Source organism: Ursus maritimus, unplaced genomic scaffold (genome assembly GCF_017311325.1).
Source record: "Ursus maritimus isolate PB19 unplaced genomic scaffold, ASM1731132v1 scaffold_26, whole genome shotgun sequence".
NCBI classification, from domain to species: Eukaryota; Metazoa; Chordata; class Mammalia; order Carnivora; family Ursidae; genus Ursus; species Ursus maritimus.
This window is the reverse complement of record NW_024425119.1, coordinates 187371-207935: the sequence shown is the minus strand read 5'-3', so window position 1 is coordinate 207935 and position 20565 is coordinate 187371. Positions and strand designations below refer to the sequence as shown.

At 43.3% G+C, this 20565-nt stretch overlaps 1 protein-coding gene across 9 annotated transcripts in view; it reads left to right on the top strand.

Moving 5' to 3' along the window:
* Positions 1–389: 389 nt before the first annotated feature.
* The window catches only part of PEX26 (peroxisomal biogenesis factor 26), a 37814-nt gene continuing 17638 nt past the window's right edge, over positions 390–20565 (top strand). For 5 of the 9 annotated variants that reach the window (XR_571894.2, XR_571895.2, XR_005837810.1 and 2 more), the window contains exons 1-4: positions 417–1051; positions 2445–2585; positions 3164–3459; positions 5297–5443. Coding sequence is in view for 6 of the 9 variants with exons in the window: in XM_008704803.2 (XP_008703025.2) it covers positions 672–1051; positions 2445–2585; positions 3164–3459; positions 5297–5443 (964 nt within the window). In the remaining 3 variants the exon portion in view is untranslated. Of the gene's footprint in view, positions 1052–2444; positions 2586–3163; positions 3460–5296; positions 5444–8054; positions 10975–20565 lie in introns of those variants that run through there. The other 4 variants (XM_008704806.2, XM_008704808.2, XM_008704802.2 and 1 more) reach the window with 4 other exon arrangements.

The window sequence follows — 20565 nt, the reverse complement described above, 5'->3', positions numbered from 1 at the left end:
AATGTGACTATGCCTGGGAAGGCGGAACATACAAGGAAGTGTCCAGCTCTAATGTTTCCTTTCAGAGCTTTTCCGGCTCTGTCCTCCTCCTGTTCTAATCGCTATTCCTGCAGAAGCTCAGAGTTAGAAGCCTGTTCATAACTCCACCTCCGTTACTGGAATTTCCTCTGTCCGGCCTCAAGTGCAACTACTGGGACCTCCGCATCTCACAACACAGCCTCTGTTTTGTTATTTCCCAAAGCTTTGGTGCCAGTTTGTTTTCTCCGGGGACAGCGACAGTTCCTGTGGCGTTGTATGCTGGGGGTTGTAGTCCGAAATTCCCCCATCCACATCAAGAGGGCGATTGAGACGAGAGCCGGATAACTACAACTCCCGGAGTCCTCCGCGCCGCCGGGACGCCATGAGTCTGCAGGGGGCTGCGAGAGCCGGAAAGATGTCTGTTCCCTTGTATGGCGCCTGCAGTGAACGTCTATACTCATAAAAAAGGAAGCTGGAACGGGACTCCCCAGGGATAAGGTGGTATCAGTAAATGTCGTGGGGACAGAGAAGCTAGAGGCAGGTATTCCAGGGAGGTAGCTTTTCTGCAAATATGAGGTGTAAACTGGTTCCCCGTGTTCCAGGCTGTCTTGAGCTGGAGCAGCTACCCGGCTAACCCAGCCTTTGCCTTAGACATGGCCACTAACTTTTCCTTCTCCAGGACTCGGCCTCGGGAAGGGTTGTGGGCAAGCGTACGAGGACTGTCCCTCTTCTCCCAGGCCGACGCGGGATATCCCGGAGCCCCGGGAGAGGCTGCCACTCTGATGTCTGAAGACACAGGCCCTAAGTCCAGGCTGGCAATGAAGAGTGATTCCTCGACCCCTGCAGCCCCCCTTAGGGGACTCGGGGCGCCCCTGAGGAGCAGCGAGCCTGTGCGCGCCGCCCCACCTCCGTCGGCGGCCATGGTTCTGCTGGAGGAGGCTGCGGACCTCTTGGTGGTGCACCTGGACTTCCAGGCGGCGCTGCAAACCTGTGAACGGGCCTGGAGGAGCTTGGCCAATGATGACGCGGGCATGTATGTGCTGGGCTCTGTTCATTTCCGGGTGATATTGGGGAGGGACTCAAGATTTTGGTAGTTCTGTCATTCCCAGATTGCTCACAAGAAGCCTTACACCTTGCTTTCATTAGTGGTTCCTCTCAGAGGCAGCGTGCCCATTCTACAGAGGAGGAAACTGAGGCACTGCACAATGAGGTAGAAGTGGTCAAGTCGGGTAACAGAGCTTAGTGGGAACCCACAGCCAATTCTTTTCTCCCTATTCCAGTGTAGAATGGCATGGTGGGAACATAGAATGCGTATTAAGTGTTACATTATTTCGGTAAGCAGGAATAGGCAGGTGGTGGAAGTCCTCTCCTAGCTAGGTACACTTCTCTCCCCAGGTTCTTCACTTCTGACCTTGCTTGATGAAGGGAAATAGAATTCAGAGCAGGAGTAGTGTACTGGTCCTGTTGAAGGATTGGATTAAAGAATCAATCTGGAGAAAACCTTGGTCCTACATTGCTCTTTCTAATGCTGGTAGCCTCCTCAGGAAGTTGAAGGCATCATTTCTCTGTGGATTGTAATGTTGATTTTGGCTACACTAGGGAGGTGGTGGGTAGAATAGTCAAAGCCGACCCCAGAGAAGGATGAACTGGAGAGCTCTGGCTGTGTTTTTAGCGGGTTGGGTAAGGGCTTGTTGCAGTAAATGCCGGAGACTGTGATTTGGGGTGCCTGGAGGTACCTCACTTGGTGGTGCTAACAGGCCAGTTGTGAAGTTCTGGTACCTACACTCAGGCAGAAACCTTGCTCCATCCCCACTTCTATGCAAACTCTTAGCTCCAGCTCTCTTTCCACCCACACACCTGTGCTACATGTTACCCCTTTCCTGATTTCACCTGGATTCAAAGATGTGTGGAGGCAACAATTGAGTTGCCTCCAGATTTACAGGAACTTTGAACTCCTGTGTGAAAGGGCAGTTTTCTTTGTGTTGGGGCTAGTGAGACCAGTTGTAATTTGAACTCCACTTAAATACTAATGAGGAGGATAGAGGTGATGGCTGCTGTGTTGGGAACTGGGGAGGAACAGTCCCAGGGTGGAGGTAGGAATGGAAACAGGGGAACCACTTTTCTTCTTTCTTCCCTTCCTTTCCTTCCTTCCTTTCCTTCCTTTCTTTCCTTGCTTTCTTTCCTATTTTATTTATTTATTTAGAGAGCATGTAAGACTGGGTGGGGGGAGGGGCAGAGGGAAAGGGAAAGAATCTCCAGCAGACTCTGCACTGAACTGGAGCTCAGAACCTGATGCAGGGCCTGATCCCACAACTCTGAGATATGACCTGAGCAGGAACCAAGAGTCACCTGTTAACTGACTGAGCCACCCAGGCCTTCCTGGAGGGGAACCACTTCTAAACCTGAATTGGTTTTTCTGCTGACAGCTCCTTGGAGGTGAAATGCTCCCTGTGTGTTGTGGGGATCCAGGCCCTGGCAGAAATGAATCGGTGGCGGGAAGTCCTGTCCTGGGTCCTTCGGTATTACCAGGTCCCTGAAAAGCTACCTCCCAAAGTCCTGGAACTGTGGTAGGTCCTTGTTCTGACTCATTGGATCAGTTCAGGAACAAGAGGATTTTCATGTCCTTTTTTGAATCAGTGCCTAATAACTTCTCTTTCCCCCTTCCCTACCATTCCCCTCTATATCTAATTCTTTCCCTGTTTTTTGTTTTGTTTTGTTCTTTTTTTTTTTTTTTTTAATGATTTTTTATTATGTTAGTCACCATACAGTACATCCCCGGCTTCCGATGCAAGGCTCGATGATTCATTAGTTGTGTACTGTTTTGTTTTGTTCTTGACCTCAAAACCTAGCTATAAAGGATGAGGAAGGGGGGGGATTTAGGAGTGGGGTTGAGGAAAAGAGGAGGAGAGCGGACAATGGGAATAGGAGATGTGAACTGGGACGACAGAAGTGAAGTATGTCCTAGCTGAGAGAGCTTCTTGCTACTTCCTAGGAACTCGTAATTCTTCTCAGTATCATCATCCCATAGGGAAAGCCTGGAGGACACGGGAGGGACTGGGTAGGAGAGGGTGGTAGTTACAAGAGGTGAACCAACCATGGAGCACTGACTGTTCTTTTTTTGAAACTGGATTATTTGGGGTTGCAGTGTTCTTTTATACAGCAAAATGCAAGAGCCTGGAGCTGTGCTGGAAGTGGTCAGTGCCTGGCTGCAAGATCCAGACAATCAGGGCCTTCCAGAATACAGAGCCTTGGCAGAACTTCATCTGCAGCTGGTGCTGCTGCCTCTGGGCTGCTTGTCGGAGGCTGAGGAGCTAGTGGTGGGCTCTGCAGCCTTCAGTGAGGAGGAGCGGCTGGACGTACTCCAGGCCATTAGTAAGGCAAGGCAACAGCAGAAACTTCAACACTCGGGCTCTGAGGAGGCCCAGAAGCTAAACCAGGAAGGTAGGACATTATCCTTCTGTGGCCTCTATAAAATGAAGTTGTGGGCTTTCTCCTATACCTTGGGGTTTATCATGACATTCCTTGGAGCTTGGGAGCAAGTATTTGTATGAGTAACTCCCAAATCGAAGAACAGGAAACTGTTGATTTGATTAAAAAGCCAAGCCCTGACCCTCTGTAGTTGGCAGTGGAAGGAGAATCTCTGGGAGGTGTCACTGAATCTCAGAACCTTAACTCTTGTCTCTTGAAAGCCACCTTCTCCTTAGGGTCCTCTCACTAGATCTCTTGTCTCTATCATGCTGTCCTGAGTGGGATGTTATTCCTCCTTTAAAGGCTGGCCCAAATACAGACACAGCTGAGGTATGCTGTGGGATAGCTAAAGGAAAAGAAGCTGATACAATAACTTGGTAACTTGACTTAGATAAAAATTACTTATCTTCAGCTTGGGCCCCACTATCCAGCCTCCTGTCTGCCTTTACTTACTAGATCTCCTGGGTATCTTCTTCAGTGATTGATGTCTGCCTTTAAGGGGCAGCCCACCTCTGCACATTGGAGTGTAGTTTCACACAGTGGCTTTTTAGGGAAACCATTTTAAGACCCAACATCGTACACCTGACTATTATCCTACAAGGGATGCCTGCATAGGGGTGGGTGTGGGTGTGGATGTTATTTTGTTATAAGGGATTTTAAAGGTGCCCTACTCCAGACCCTTCCCCTGGTCTTTGATTCCTTCTCATCCTTTTTTTATTTTATTTTTTTAAGATTTTATTTATTTATTCAACAGAGAGAGAGAGACAGCCAGCGAGAGAGGGAACACAAGCAGGGGGAGTGGGAGAGGAAGAAGCAGGCTCATAGCGGAAGAGCCTGATGTGGGGCTCGATCCCATAACGCCGGGATCACGCCCTGAGCTGAAGGCAGACGCTTAACGGCTGTGCCACCCAGGCGCTCCCTTTCGCATCCTCTTTTCCTCGAGTGATCATCTAGTCCATGCAAGGATAGAAAATTCACTATTTCCAGAAGCAGCTCATTCCATCTATGGACAGTTCTATAGGGAAGTTCTTCCTGATGCTGAATTTAAGGTTTTTTGGGGTAGTTTTTAGCCACTGTTCTTTGATTTTTCTCTTGGCACATAGAGAATAGGCATGATCCTTCTTTTTTTATATGGAAGTTCTTTAACTAACTATAATCCTGTTCTCCAAAGTTTTTTCTTTGTGTGCTAAAGAGCATGAACTGCTGAGGTCGAATCACTTCTTTGCAAACAGGTTTTTGGCTTCGGGAATGCCTGTGGCTACCCCAGCCCTCTGCCCCTCCATCTCCTGGGGAGGAAAGATGTTGTGACGGGTTTGATGGCAAGTTCAGAGTGTTCTGTCAGACTTGCCACCACTTGTTCTTGAGTTGGTGGTGTTCATATCTACAATCTAAGACTTCTGAATTCTTTTAAATTCTTCACTATATATATTAAGTGCCTTTCATTTTCCTTCATTAATGTGATAATCAAGAACTACTGCTCTGTGTAGCTCTTTGCACATATCTTAGGCGAAAATATAAGGAATGTTATAAAATAATATTTAAAAAAGTACACCAAATATGCCAGGTTTACCCAGCTGAGTACATGTTGTCTATTAAAAGTCTCTTCTAAGGAGATGACATTCTAGTGTAGTTTGTCCTTAAAACGTTTTTGGAGCTTTTGGACTCTCCTTTAGAACCACTTCATGAACTGCAGGAGTGAACTAGTCTTGTTGCCTTTTGTCCAGCTCTCAAAATCAAGCTCCAAGCTCAGAGTCAGGGAAGCTGGGTCTCATGGAGGTACCCTGCAGTTATACTCTGTCTCCCCGACCAGGCTCCTTCTCCCACAAGTTCCTGTCATTAACGATGTTGCTTCGCCGGCTTTGGTACTGTGCCGTGAGCCACTTCTTTTCCGTGCCCTTCAAAAAGAGCCTCCTGGCCGCTCTGATCCTCTGCCTCTTGGTGCTGAGGTTTGATCCAGGTGAGTAACGAAGCCTGTCTTCTCTCCTGCCCTTCCTGGGGAAGGGGCTGTCGAACAGGGGCTGGGTCTGTGCGAGCCCTCCTGGGGATGGAAGCCTCTCCGGTGCCACTTCTCCCTGAGTCTCCTCTATACGGAGGGACTGTTGGACCTCAGTAAGGGCCAGCTCAGCTCACCTAGGAGAGAGCAGCCCTGGAGTCCATGAGAGCAGTCTGGAGGACATTCACTCTACTCTGTTGACCCTCGAACATTGACTCTGAGTCATTGTCATCTACTTTATCCGGCGGTGAATTCTGACTAGAATGTGAGAATTAAAAAAATTTCCTCATCGTAATATCTAAAAAATTGTGTTAAATTGTAAATGAAATATATGTACATTTTAGAAAATGTGGAAAATAGAGAAAAGTATAAAGAAGAAAATAGAAACCACCTTTAAGTTTGTTATTGTAATGGTTATACTTTTAGTCTTTTTCTGTATGGATACAGATGCAATTTTGCATGTTATAAATATCTTTGAAAACATGGCTTTAGATGGCTAAATAATATTCCAATTTACAGAAATTTCCATGATTGATTAATAACCCCCTATTGTTGAACATTTGATTTCTTACTCTGTTTTCTGTAGTGCTGTGAAGCAGACATGAGCTCCCTAAGTGCTATTTGGGAACAACCCTGGTTATTTCCTGAGGATTAACTCCTCAAAATTCAGTGCTGGACCAAAGATTAGGAGCTCACTCTTTTAGATTTTTATGTTTGTGTTATTCTATGTGAGTTATAATCTAATCTCTACTCATGAATTAAATTTAGAATAGAATTATATAACTTTCAAAACTGCAGAGAAAACTGGAGATCCTTATTCCAGTCCCTTCTTTTCCTTTCTTTTTTGATTGAGAAACCTAAGAACTAGAAAAAAAGTAACTAGCCCAGGGCCACACAAATAATTTGTCTATTTTAAAAACTGCCAGTTCTTGGGATGCCTGGGTGGCTCAGTTGGTTAAGCGTCTGATTCTTGGTTTCTGCTCAGGTCATGATTGTGAGATCCAGCCCTCACAAGGAGCTCATGTGGGCTCTGAGCCCAGTGGGGGAGTCTGCTTGAGATTCTCTCTCTCTGCCCCTTCTCCCACTTGCAAGCGTATGTGGGTACTCTCGTGTGTGCGTGCTCTCCCTCTTTCAAATAAATAAATAAATCTTTAAAACATAATGAAAACAAAACCTGCCAGTTCTTGATTTAATCTTTAGGTCTTCCCCATGTTCCCCATTCCCCTTTCTCTTATTCGGTGAGCGTTTTTTGTTTTTTTTTTTTGCATAGCTCAAAGTTGTCCTTTTTACTTTGCTGAACACTGAGCAGGAATTCCTTCTGAACAGCTGTTTGCTTAAGAAAAGAGTCACTTGTTAATTCTCAGGAAAGGTGAGGATAGTTGGTGTTCATTCCTGTCCACTCTCTGACTTTCTTCTTTGTTCCAGAGACTTGATAAAAATTTAGAATTTTTTTTTGTGGTCGTTTTAAGTCCTGCTCTTATGAGTGGGGACTGCAAGAGGCAATTTTTTTTTTCAGATACATATGTCCATTTTATTTTTTTTATTTTTTTATAATTTTTTATTATGTTATGTTAGTCACCATACAGTACATCCCAAGTTTTTGATGTAAAGTTCGATGATTCATTAGTTGCGTATAACACCCAGTGCACCATGCAATACGTGCCCTCCTTACTACCCATCACCGGGCTAGCCCAATCCCCCCCACCCCCCCGCAAAGCCCTCAGTTTCCCAGAGTCCACAGTCTCTCATGGTTCATTCCCCCTTCTGTTTACCCCCCTTCCTTCTTCCCTTTCTTCTCATACCGATCTTCCTACTTCTTAAGTTCTGTAAATGAGTGAAACCATATGATAATTGTCTTTGTCTGCTTGACTTATTTCGCTTAGCATTATCTCCTCCAGTCCCGTCCATGTTGCTGCAAATGTTGTGAAATCGGTAGGAAGGATGTAAAAAGAGTAGACTGTCAGTAGCTTTCTTTAAAAATAACATTTTTCTTTTTAAAAAAGAAAAAAGTTAAGAAAAATCAGTAATCAAATAAGGAAAAACCAACCAATCAACTCAGCCCTAATTCCAAAGAGGTAGATTGTACTTTATTTTCAATATAATTAACTTAGGATAAAAATAGGTAATACTGTCACTTGGCTCCAGGTTGAGAAGGTATGAAAAGGAATGTAGTAAAGTCTCTTCTCAAATATATCTTCCAGAGGCAGCCACCATTACCAGTGTGTGTGTGTGTGTGTGTGTGGCTAAAACATAGTAAGTTTGGATCTTTTTCTCAGCAAACTTAAGATCACTGTAATCCAAGTGGATTACATTTGGATCTTTTTCTCAGCAAACTTAAGGTCACTGTAATCCAAGTGAAGAAAATATACCCCAGAGAATACATCCTAGAGAAAGTGAGAGTTTTCTTTATTGTTGGGGGGGGGGGAGCAAATAACAGTAAGCATCAACATATGCTTTAAAAAGATCACACATACTCCGAAAGTTGTAGAGTTTCCAAGGGATGGGACTTGAGGCTGAGGAGGAGAGGAGGGAGTAAAGGCAGACACACTGACAGCAATCTTCCTTTTTCCTGCAGCTTCTCCTTCTTCCTTGCCCTTCCTCTACAAGCTGGCCCAGCTCTTCCATCGGATCCAGGAGGCCATGTTTTCTCTCTACCGACTTCCTATCCACGACTGAGTGGTCTTTCCCATTCCACTCAACCTCTCTACTCCCCAGGTCTGCCGTGACAGAAGCAGAGTCACTCATCCGTAGCAGCCCTCCTGTTGCTGGCTGGGCCCCCAAGGGAGTGGGGCCAGCCCCAATTCTAGAAAGAGCTGATCCATTCTGATGAACTGAGTTTTGCCACCTGAATGTTCTCCCTTTTGCACCCCACTTTGGCTGGTGTAGGTAGGTAATGTAGGAACAAAGTGGGGCCAGAGAGCACAAGTCCTCCAGAATAATACTCCCTTATACCCAGAGGCCCCTTCTAAAGGAGGAGTTTGGGAAAGGAGAGTGTGTCCATGAAATATTCCATCTTCTTGGTAGAGGCAAGGGATTGATTTTTCAGGTCAGGGTGTTAATGAAGCTGGAAGTTCAGAAAACTCTTGATGGAATGACCCTTGGCCTTTCACTTCCATGGAAAACTTACCTCTGAAAATTGCCTCACAGGGCAGGCCCTTAATTAGGCAGAGTGAGGATCTGAGAGGGCCTCTTAATTCTCCTCTGTGCTCCTCTGCACCAGATCTGTGGAGAGGAGCATAGAGAGGTTATTTACCAATACACCATTCCTGTGGTTTTGCAATGGGCTTGAAGCTACTTGGGCCCTCTTTTCAGACCAGGTCGTGGCTTTCAGAACCACCCAGGTGACTGTTGAGAGCAAAGTAAGGCTGCTCTGCTCTTCTCGCTGGGTAAAGCGATCTTGCTTGGTGCCTCTTGGGCTTCAGCTCAATTTTCCAGGTTGTCAGTGGCCAAGTCCTGCTTTGTTACACACTCAGTATTCCTTTGCTCTCTTTCTTCCTGTCAGTTCCTTCTCCCTGCCCTGAAATAGTGTGTTTTTACTTTGTCTGATGGCTGTTTCACCAAGTTCTGCCTGCATCCTTGCCTGGTTACCACAGTTGCTGGCTCCCCTCCTTCCCCCCACTTTCTATGTCCTGTTGTTCTAGTTATAGTCTATTGTTTGTATAATGTACAAGTTTTTCTGCTCGTGTGGCCTTGAAAAGTAGGCCAGCCTCAGAGGCTGATGAACTGAAAATGGAACTGGGTAATCAGGTGAGCTGGAAGGGATGTGTGGAGGGAATTGGACAGAGGGAAGATATGGGTTTTGAAAGTAATGAACAATTCATTGTTAGGGGGAGGAAGCATTGGGGCTATAGCATTTGGGTATTTGAAATGTTTCAGTGTTTTCTGTCACTGGCCACAAGAATCTTACATGTTTCTGTGCAAGTAAACGTAAAACACTACTATGCTGTCCGAATTGTAAAAGGCTTCCAGTAGGGGCTAGCCCTTTCGAGGCTGAAGGCCAAGCAAACCACCCCCAGCTGGGGCTTCAGGCAGTGTTGATGCCAGGAATAGAGGAGGTGCTTAGTAGTTTCCCCGAGGTTGGTTTTCAGGAATTCCAAGTCAACAACTCCTCTTTAATAAAATGGGTAGAAGTAAACCTCACAGGCCCTTGGGAGGTAAGTCCCTAGGGTGTGATCCACCTCTGTAAGAAACAAATCTATGCTTTTACATGTGGGCTTTTAAATAGAGTTAAGAACCCTGGAGAGGGGAGGAGACAGGTAAGCTTTGAGATCTGTTAGAATGATTTCTCAAAGTGAAAATCTGGTCGCTTTCGCTACCCTAGATAAAACTCTTTAATGGCTTCCCATGCCTCACATGGCATTTCTTCTTAAATTCATCATGGAATTTAAGGCCCCTTATGCACTGGTTTTGGCTAACACCTCCACTTTCAGGTGGTGCCTCTGTTCCTCATGCACACTGCCCTCCAGCTGCCCAACCAGTTTTCCGAACATACTCCATGCTACTGTACCTTTAGCACCTGCTGTTCCCTCTGGAAGGTCCAGCTCCCACTTTTTACCTGCTTAGCCCCTCAAATTTCCAGACTTACTCAAAGGTTACCTTTGGAAATCCTTTCCTGATGTCCTCTGCTTCCACCTTTTAGTGGTAGTGACCCCATGGCCTTATAATTGTGAAGTTCTTTGTTACCTCCAGTAACTGTGAGCTCTTTGAAGCTAGGGAATGTGGCTCGTTGCAGTGTTTAAGAATCAGGTTTGGATCCCTGCTCTACCACTCATGAGTGTGTGACTGTTGGAAAGTGACCTGTCCTTTCTCAGCCTCAGTGTCCTCATCTGTTAGTGAGTTATTATCTCATAGGGACTTTTGGGCCTAACCGAGCACCTAGGAAATATGAAGGTATCAGAGGTGTTTAAATTAATGAACTGATAGAGCTACCGTGACAAAAGGTCCATGTGCTTTTGGTGTATTTTGTATTGTGAAAAGTCTGAGTAAAAAGAAGACCTGACTATGCCCAAAACCTTTTTCTGTCTGTCCCCTGAAGTTCCTGCATGTTATTGGGCTTGTAGGCCTCTAGGTTCTCTGTTTGATATTTGTCTTGAACTCTGCAACGTTGTCTGGTAACCAGCCCCAGCTACCTTCCTAGACAGTCAAGGAACTCAGAACTCAGAACTCAGAACTGATGACTTTGACCTTTTCTAAGAATGAAGACTGGTATTCATATCAGTCTTCAAGTCTGGGCTTGACGAGGTCAGAAATAAAGGGAGGGCCTCCTTGTTAGAGGTAGACCCATGCTGTCCAGTATGGTAGCCACTAGCCACAGGTGGCTTTAAGCACTTGAAATGTGGCTGGTCCAAATCGACATGTTCTGTGAATGTAAAATACTTACTAGAGTTTGAAGATTTAATACTGAAAAAATGGAGACTCAATAATTTTTATACTGATTGCATGTTGAAATGATAATATTTGGGTATATTGGGTTAAATAAATTTTATTAAAATTAATTTCAGCTGTTTTTTTACTTTTTTGTGGGGTTACTAGAATGTTTAAGATGACATATATGACTCACATTATATCTCTTCCGGGCAGTGCTGTCGAACACACCCAGTACACATCAAGTTTGGAGGGGATGGCCATCAGCATTGTATGGTGGGATTTTGTAGAGTGTTAGATCTGGGAAGACCATCTCTTATAGCTCCCCCCCCCCCCCCCCTCNNNNGCTTTTTTAAGTTAAGGAAATTGAGACTCTGAGAGGTGAAGTGATTTGCCCTGAGTCGCGTGGCCTGAATAAGATCAAGGTCTCCTGACCCTCAAGTCTGGTGTTCCTTTCACTGCGCTACGGTTCTGCTACACTTGCCCTACAATCAGTCACTCTCTGGCTGAAATTCACTGTTACTATGCAAATACGTCTGGAGGGGTAACTCTAGCTGGAGTTAGTTGATGAGCTTTACCAGGTTCTGACAGAATACAGCATAGAACAGGTATTTTAAAATGTAGGGATGCCGAGCAGAGCAGCAATGGGTAATAACCTTCTTTGGTCAGATAGGAGGCTGGGAAGGTTGGGGGGTGAGGTGGAGAGATGAAATTAAGCTACTGTGGGCAATCACAGGAGTGGAGGTGGGCGGGCCGGCAAAGGGCATAGTTGGTCTGCTTCAAGGCACTGAGGAGGTACGTCATAGCTTCGTGCCGCGATCTGCACTCTTTTGCATGTATGTGTTTGCACCATGTGTGCATGTAACCATTTAAAAATGATAGTGAAGTTTTATACACATGGTACAGAATTCAAAAGTTACTAAAGGATATTCATGGAAAAGAATATCTTTTTTTCCACTCCCGGTTTCCTGCCTAGAGACCACCTAGAGACCACTACTGTTGATTAATTAATCTTGGATGATTGTTCCTCATCAGCTTATGTGGAGCTGCCTCATTCTTACTAGCTATTCAGTATTCCTTGGTGTGATAGGATCGCAGTGTAGAAAGCCCCCACGCTTTCCCTTTTTAATACATTGAAACCTGTCCACCCTCTCCTAAGCCTAGAAACACAGCACCTCTGAGTTTGAGATTCACAGGTACTGGTCCTGCCTCTTTACTGTCACTTCGTGCAAACATGGAGCAGTCTGTTCAGCCTTTCTGGTAACCACCACAGCCACAGTGGGCAGATAAGAGCAGGCCCTTGTTCACCTTGGACATTCAGATTTTTTGAGTCTGGACTGGCACTCAAGCAGCCTCTGCCATCTGCTGGAAAGAGCCAGAGGAAATGGCAGAAAGAGAAAGGCCTGATGTGAGTTGCAAATAGGCACCTTCTCACTACCTTGCTGTCTTTCCCTTCTTGCACGGAGTCCCAGGGCCAATGGAGTGTGACCTCTGGCATGCACAGGTGAGGCCAGTTGTAATTCTGCTAATTTTACTCTCTGACTTAAGCAAGCTCCCTGCGGTAGCACCCCTTTGGAATTTAATACATGAAGTGTTTACAAGAAGAAAATAGGGCCCTTTTGCTTCCCTCCCTCTGGAAACCTTAGTTTTATGGACTGGTAAGAAGTGAAGTTAAAGGCAATGTGCACAATGCCATTAGCAGCCTATGAAATCCCTCTCTGTGTCATTCCTCCAATGATAAAGTAGCGCTCCAGATATTGTTTACTGGCCTCTGGGCCTCCAGGCCTCCTGATAAAACAATGACTATTTTTCTTGTGTTAAAGCAATGCATATGTATTTTGGTAAATAGTAATAATTGCATAGAAGCAAATATAGAACTCGTGATCACACTACTCAGAGATAACCACTGTTAATATTGATTTTCTTTCAGTTCTCTTTTTTTAAAAATTTTATTTATTTGTCAGAGAGAGCAAGCACAAGCAGGGGGAGGGGCAGAGGGAGAAGCAGGCTCCCCGCTGAGCCAGGAGTCTGATGCGGGACTCGATCCGAAGACCCTGGGATCATGACCTGAGCCGAAGGCAGATGCTTAACCAACTGAGCCACCCAGGCATCTCTCAGTTTTATTTTTTTTTTAAGCATCTAACACTCTCGGTAGCCCGGGTGCTTGAAAAACTGAAAAAATGGAAATTTCTAGACAGAATGTTCATGAGTGAGACTAACTGGCTCAGCTGGGTGCTGTCTACTGAGGAGAGTAGACATGATCTCGGAAAGGTCGGGCTGGGGGAGAAGAGGCCGTGCAGCCAGTTGTTCTTCTGTGGTGGCTAAATAGCTTGAGGTATAATGGAATGGTGAAATGTCCACTAATGCCCACTTTCACCAGCACTGCCAGATCCCAATAGGTAGGATTGGGATTTCATTACCTACTTCTAATTTTAATACTGACCCAAGCTCATATTTAACACAATTTCCAAGCTCCTGTTTCTTTGAAACTTTTAACATCCCCTTGTCCCTATTATACTACCTGAGGCAGGGACTGACACGCGTAAGATAGTATTTGGAGACTTGGTTGAAAAACAAAAGGATTTTTGCAGAAGTATGTCAGTATAGAAAAAAGTCACTTTATTTTATTTTTTAACTATATGTATAGTTTTATATATATATAGTTATATATACATATATATATTTAAAGATTTTATTTAAGAGAGAGAGACTGAGAGAGCATGAACTGGGGGAGAGGCAGAGGGAGAGGGTGCCCCGCTGAGCAGGGAGCCCGATGTGGTACTTGCTGGGATCATGACCTGAGCCGAAGTCAGATGCTTAACTGACTGAGCCACCCCAGTGCCCCAACAATATACTGTTTTTAAGATTTTATTTATTTATTTATTTGAGGGAGAGAAAAAGAGGGAGAATGAGAGGAAAGGGCCAAGAAACAGACTTCCCACTGAGCAGGCAGCCTGATGCTGGGCTCGATTCTGGAACTCCGGGATCATGACCTGAGCCAAAGGCAGACGCTTAACCAACTGAGCCACCCAGGTGCCCCCAAAAAAGTCACTTTAGTGTTAACATCAGGGCACCTGGCTTTTTAAAAATCTTTTAAAAAAATAGTAACATCAATTTTATTTATATATAGAGATCCTTTGGGCAGAAAACCAAATTGTATGGTCCTTAGAATGTAACCAACAGATTCTCACGCTCAGAGAGATATTACATTCTAGAAAAAACCCATTTGTACTTTTATGCAAAAGACTTGTTTTCCAAATGCAATAGAGTACTGTCTCTTCTTTGGTGCCTTCATCTGTCTCTAGCCTCTCTGACTGCTCCTTTGCTGTTTCTTTGGCTGGTTTCTCTTTTTCTTTTGGCCTTCAAACTTGAAGTGAGTGTATCCTCAAGGCTCTGCCCACAGCTCTTCTCTTTCTACGTATTCTCTCTTGGTGAGTTTTTCTACTCTCATGGATTCAAGTACCTATCTGAAAGACCTCCCAGTCTCCAACTCCATCTCTCATTTCTCAGGGTTCATCTAATTATATTTCCAACTGCAGAGAAAACCTGGACCCACATTCCTTCTCTCCTCTCACATTCCTTCTCTCCTCTTCCTAAAGTCTCTCACGCGAACTCTTGGTCTTCATTCTTACTGTTAATTAGCTTCACGCCCAAACCCATGCAGGCCCTGTGTTCTCCCTTGTGCTTCACCTTTCCATAGACTGCTTATCCTTTAGATCTCAACTTATCAGTCATCCAGATTCCTCCTTCTATGACATTTGTACTGACCATTCTTGGTATTGCCATGATATTTCTCTTTTCAGACAGTCTCTTGTACTTAATAGCCAAACTATTCATTTTACTAAGTCAATAGATACTTGTTTTGTTCTTTATTTTAGAAAGTCTTATTTTGTCTCTCTAACTGGATAAAAGCCTTTTGTATGGGACAGGGACCATGTCTTCTTTTTTTTTTAAATTTTTGATGTAAAGTTCGATGATTCATCAGTTGCGTATAACACCCAGTGCACCATGCAATACGTGCCCTCCTTACTACCCATCACCAGCCTATCCCATTCCCCACCCCCTCCCCTCTAAGCCCTCAGTTTGTTTCTCAGAGTTCATAGTCTCTCATGCTTCATTCCCCCTTCTGATTACCCCCCTTTCTTTATCCCTTTCTTCCCCTACTGATCTTCCTAGTTCTTATGTTCCATAGATGAGAGAAACCATATGATAATTGTCTTTCTCTGCTTGACTTATTTCACTTAGCATTATCTCCTCCAGTCCCGTCCATGTTGCAGAAAATGTTGAGAACTCGTTCTTTCTGATAGGTGAGTAATATTCCATTGTATATATGGACCACAGCTTCTTAATCCAGTCATCTGTTGAAGGGCATCTCAGCTCCTTCCACGAATTAGCTATTGTGGACAATGCTGCTATGAACATTGGGGTGCATATGGCCCTTCTCTTCACTATGTCTGTCTCTTTGGGGTAAATACCCAGTAGTGCAATGGCTGGATCATAGGGTAGCTCAATTTTTAACTTTTTAAGGGACCTCCACACTGTTTTCCAGAGTGGCTGTACCAACTTGCATTCCCACCAACAATGTAGGAGGGATCCCCTTTCTCCACATCCTCTCCAACAATTGTTGTTTCTTGCCTTGTCAATTTTTGCAATTCTAACTGGTGTAAGGTGGTATCTTAGTGTGATTTTGATTTGAATTTCCCTGGTGGCTAATGATTTTGAACATTTTTTCATGTATCTGTTAGCCATTTGTATGTCATCATTGGAAAAGTGTCTGTTCATATCTTCTGCCCATTTTATGATTTGTTTATTTGTTTCTCGTGTATTGAGTTTGAGAAGTTCTTTGTAGATCTTGGATATCAGTCTTTTATCTGTAGTATCATTTGCAAATATATTCTCCCATTCCATGGACTGCCTCTTAGTTTTTTTGACTGTTTCCTTGGCTGTGCAGAAGGTTTTTATCTTGATGAAGTCCCACAAGTTCATTTTATCTTTTGTTTCTCTTGCCTTTGGAGATGTGTCATGAAAAAGGTTGTTTTGGCCGATGTCGTAGAGGTTGCTGCCTATGCTCTCCTCCAGGATTTTGATGGATTCCTGTCTCACATCGAGGTCTTTCATCCATTTGGAGTTTATCTTTGTGTATGGTGTGAGAGAGTGGTCAAGTTCCATTCTTTTGCATGTAGCTGAGGGACCATGTCTTCTAACAATAATAGCCAACAGGCACCATTCAAAGCACTTATATTTGCTAATTCAATCTTCTTTTTTTAATTTAATTTTTCATTTTTATTTATTTTTTTTGATGTAATGTTTGATGATTCATTAGTTGCATATAACACCCAGTCAATCTTCTAACAAGCCAGTGAGGCAGATATTATCTTTATTTTAGATAGATAATAAACAGATACAGAAAGATTAAGTAACTTGCCCAATTGTCCCATAGCTATTAAGTAGTAAAGCTGGGATCTGAACATAGGCAGACTGATACCAGAGTTCATGTTCTTATATCCCCTGTAACAAACAGAATGAGGCCATGCAGGTAAGAGGCCATGTAATAAAGATTTTTTGAATAAATTTGGATTTGGTCTTGAGAATTAGAGGAAGGAAGAAATAGAAGCAGCAAAGAGGGTGAGCAGAAAGGCAAGCATCAGGGCTGAAGGGTGGAGGTGGAGGTAGAAAGAGAAGACAGATCTTTGGCACTGTTTTAGCAGTATCATTGCTCAGCTTACTGCAGAGGGAAAGTGCAGGAGGTATTCCTTCTCAAGTGTACCAGTGATGACAAAGACAGCCTGGCAGGTGTCATTCAGTGTAGATATAAATACAAGCTTGTGGTTCTATCAGATGACTTCTATGGACAAGCCAGGCTCTCGGTTACCAGCAGACTCCGCTGGATCCCATGGAATGGGCTGCTTTCTCTGAAAGGAAGCTACTTTGTTTCTTTGATCCCTTTCAAAGTGCTGTCTGAGAGTTTTGCTCACCCTTCCTAATCTGTTGCCAAGCTGGAATGCTGCTAAATTGGCTTGTTACCCTAAAAGAGCCACCCTACACACTCTGGATCTCCCTGAGCATTTGGTCTCTTGATTGTGGGTGGCAGCCTCCTCCCAGCAGGTACCCACTCCTCTGGAACATTCTGAAGATCCTACCCCCTTCCCTCTTAGTACTTGTTACTGTTCTGTCCTATTTGTGGATTTCATGGTCTCCTAGGTGACAGTTAGCTGTTTCAGAGGTGCTAAAGACAATGGTTAAAAGATATGCCCCATTAATCCTCCCAAGAAATACAAGGAATTTTACAAAGCCTTTTTTTTTTTTTTTTTTTAAGAGATCAGGCTTAAACCCAACGGGATAATTTTGCTATATAAGTGAGAGGCAGTGTGGGATGGTGTTTGAGAGTGTGGGCCCTGAGACTCTAATACCTGAGTTCATATCTTGGTTTCCCAACTTTGACCTTGGGCAAACCATCTTTTCCTGTGCCTTACTTTCTTCATCTGCAAAATGAGGATATAAATTGTATTTACTTCATAGGTTTGTTGTGAAGATTGAATGGTACTAACTTGTATAAACACTGAAAAAGTTCATAGCATATAGTGAGCAGGTGCTAGTTATTCTTAACATTGCCATTAATTAAGTGTGAGCTGCGGGAGGGAACGTCAGTAGTGTTAGATCATTCATTCATTCATAATGTTAGATCATTCATCATCATCAAACCGCGAAACAGGAAGCCTCCCCCAGTTCCTGGTTCTCAGCTCAGGAACTAGGCTTTGCAGGTGACTCTAACTACTTAAAGAAGTGCCAAGCCTTTTTTTATATGTTTATTTAAGAACATATTTAGTTTTCTGAATATGCAGTGCAGTCATATGGTTTTTAAAAAAAAGTATGAAAACGTCTAGTGTGAAGAACTTTCCATTCCTGTCTATCATCCAGCAAGTTCCTTCCTCTCCCAAGTACTGGCTGCTGCTATTCATATTTTTATTTCTTCTTCTTGAGTTTCTTTGTACATATATAACAAAATATGGATATAGATCCTATTTTTTTCTTTTTTAAAAAACATAGTTGTAGTATGTTATATGCACTGTTTAATTCCCTGTGTTTTATTTTTTTCAAAGAATAAGAATGATTTTGAGGGAGATAAAGGAAAATATGTTACTATAATGTGGACCTTTGGAAATAGGACTAGGCTGGTTTTGGTTCTGGCTCTGATACTAACTTGCTCCATAACTGCAAAAATCACTTAATCCTGGGTCTCAGTTTTCTCACTTCAAAGATGGTGATAAAAATTACCTGCCTTATAATATTTTGTGTCAAGTGAGCAAAAGTCTATAAAAAATTTTGAAAAGTATTAAGTGATACACATGGGGTGGAGTATTGGAAACACTACGTAATACTTAATATTATAAAATAGGATGGTTAAGTCTTTTTATTAAAATAGGTTGAAAATTTTTGAAATAGAGGCACTTGGGTGGCTTTAGTCAGTTAAGTGTCTGCCTTGGGCTTGGATCATGATCCTGGCATCCTGGAGTGGAGTCCTACGTCAGTCTCCCTGCTCAGTGGGAGTCTGCTTCTTCCTCCCCCTGCTCTTGTGCTCCTGCTCTCTCTCTCTCCCTCTCAAATAAATAAATAAATAAATAAAATCTTTAAAAAAAAAGAAAATATTTGAAATAGATGCATTAAATAGAAAGACTAAATAGATACTGACTTTTCATATGGGCTCATTTAGCTGAATTAAGTAAGACTTAAATGATCCACTAGAGATCTGTGTATAGTTACACATGCAACTACAAATTAACACTTTCTCTGAATTATTTCAAATAATCAGGTAATAGGTTAAAAAAGAATATGCTCTCTGCTTCACCTTTACTTGGGAGGGTGGGGATTGGTGAGTAAGGAGGTAATAGAGTTTGTGAGAGAATTTTTTTTTCAAACTTCTCTGTGTGTGTGTGTGTGTGTGTGTGTGTGTGTATTATTTTTTTAAATTGAAGTATAGTTGACACAATGTTATATTAGTTTCAGGTATACAACATAGTGATTTGACAACTTATGCTGTGGTTATGCTGTGCTCACCACAAATGTAGTCACCATCTGTCACCACACAATGCTATTCAATACCATTGACTAGATTCCCTATGCTGTACTTCTTATTCCCATGACTTATTCCATAACTGGAAACCTGTATCTCCCACTCCCCTTCATCTGTTTTGTCATTCCTCTCACTCCCCTTCCCTCTGGCAACCATCAGTTTGTCCTCTGTATTTATGGGTCTGTTTGTTTCCTACGGTGACTGTCACAGATTACCACAAACTGGGTAGCTTAAAACAACAGAAATTTAGAGGGCTTCAGAGGGGAGGTGGGTGGGGGAGGGGGATAGACTGGTGATGGGTAGTAAGGAGGGCACGTATTGCATGGTGCACTGGGTGTTAATACGCAAGTAATGAATCATGGAACTTTACATCAAAAACTAGGGATGTACTGTATGGTGACTAACATAATAAAAAAATATTATTTAAAAAAAAAGGCCATACTTGAAGCTCTTAAAAAAAAAAACAAATTTATTCTCTCACAGCTCTGGAGGCCAGGAGTCCAAAATCAAGGCGTCTCTCTGAAAGCTGTAGGGGAGAATCCTTCCTTGCCTTTTTCAGGTCTGAGTGGCTCCTTGCATGGAGAGGGAGGAAGATGGTAGAAGAGTAGGGGACCTTAGTTTTGTCTGGTCTCTGGAATTCAGCTAGATAGCTATCAAATCATTCTGAACACCTGTGAACTCAACCAGAGATCTAAGAAGAGAATTAGTGCAATTCTACAAATAGAAAAGGGACCACTTTCTACAAGAATGACAAGACGGAAAAACTCACCCCGAAAAAGAGAACAAGATGCAGTACCGAATCAGTATAGATACAAGTAAGATGCCTGAACTAGAGTTCAGAATAATGATTAGAAAGATACTACCTGGGCTTGAAAAGAGCATAGAGGACACTAGAGAATCCCTCCCTGGAGAAATGTGTGGCTCCTCACATTCACTGCTTTGGGGCAACATAACTCCCATCTCTGCCTCCATCTTCATTTGGCCTTCTGTGTTTCTATCTTCTTTTCTAATGCTTATAAGGGAAATTGTCATTGAATATAGGACCCCCCCAATCCAGATGATCACATCTTGATACATCTTAATTGCATCTAAAAAGACTGGTACCCCAAATAACAGTGTGAGATTCCGAGTGGACATGTCTTTTGGGGACCACAATTCAACGCACTGGTATACATTAGTACCCATATAGTATTCCTTCCTATTTTTAAAAAGATTTTATTTATTTACTTGAGACAGAGCAAGTACAGAGGGAGAGGGAGAAGTAGACGGCTGCTGAGCAGGGAGCCTGATGTGGGACTAGGTCCCAGGACTCTGGGATCATGACCTGAGCCGAAGGCAGACACTTAATGGACTGAGCCACCCAGGTGCCCCATATTCCTTCCTATTAATAAGCTGGCCATTTCAGTTCTTTCTGACTTTTTGCTGATATGAATAGCAGCTCTAAACGGATGCATATGAAAATGCCACGAAACAGTACTATTATTTTCCTTGTGTGTTATTTTCTCGGATAATTTTCCGAAGTCAATTTATAACGTCAGTGGTGAGAACAGGTTTCCAGCTCTTTTAATATACTGCCAAGGTGTGGTCCAGAGAGATTGGATCACTTTGCAATACTCACAGCAATATGTGAAATAACTGCCCCCCCAAAAAA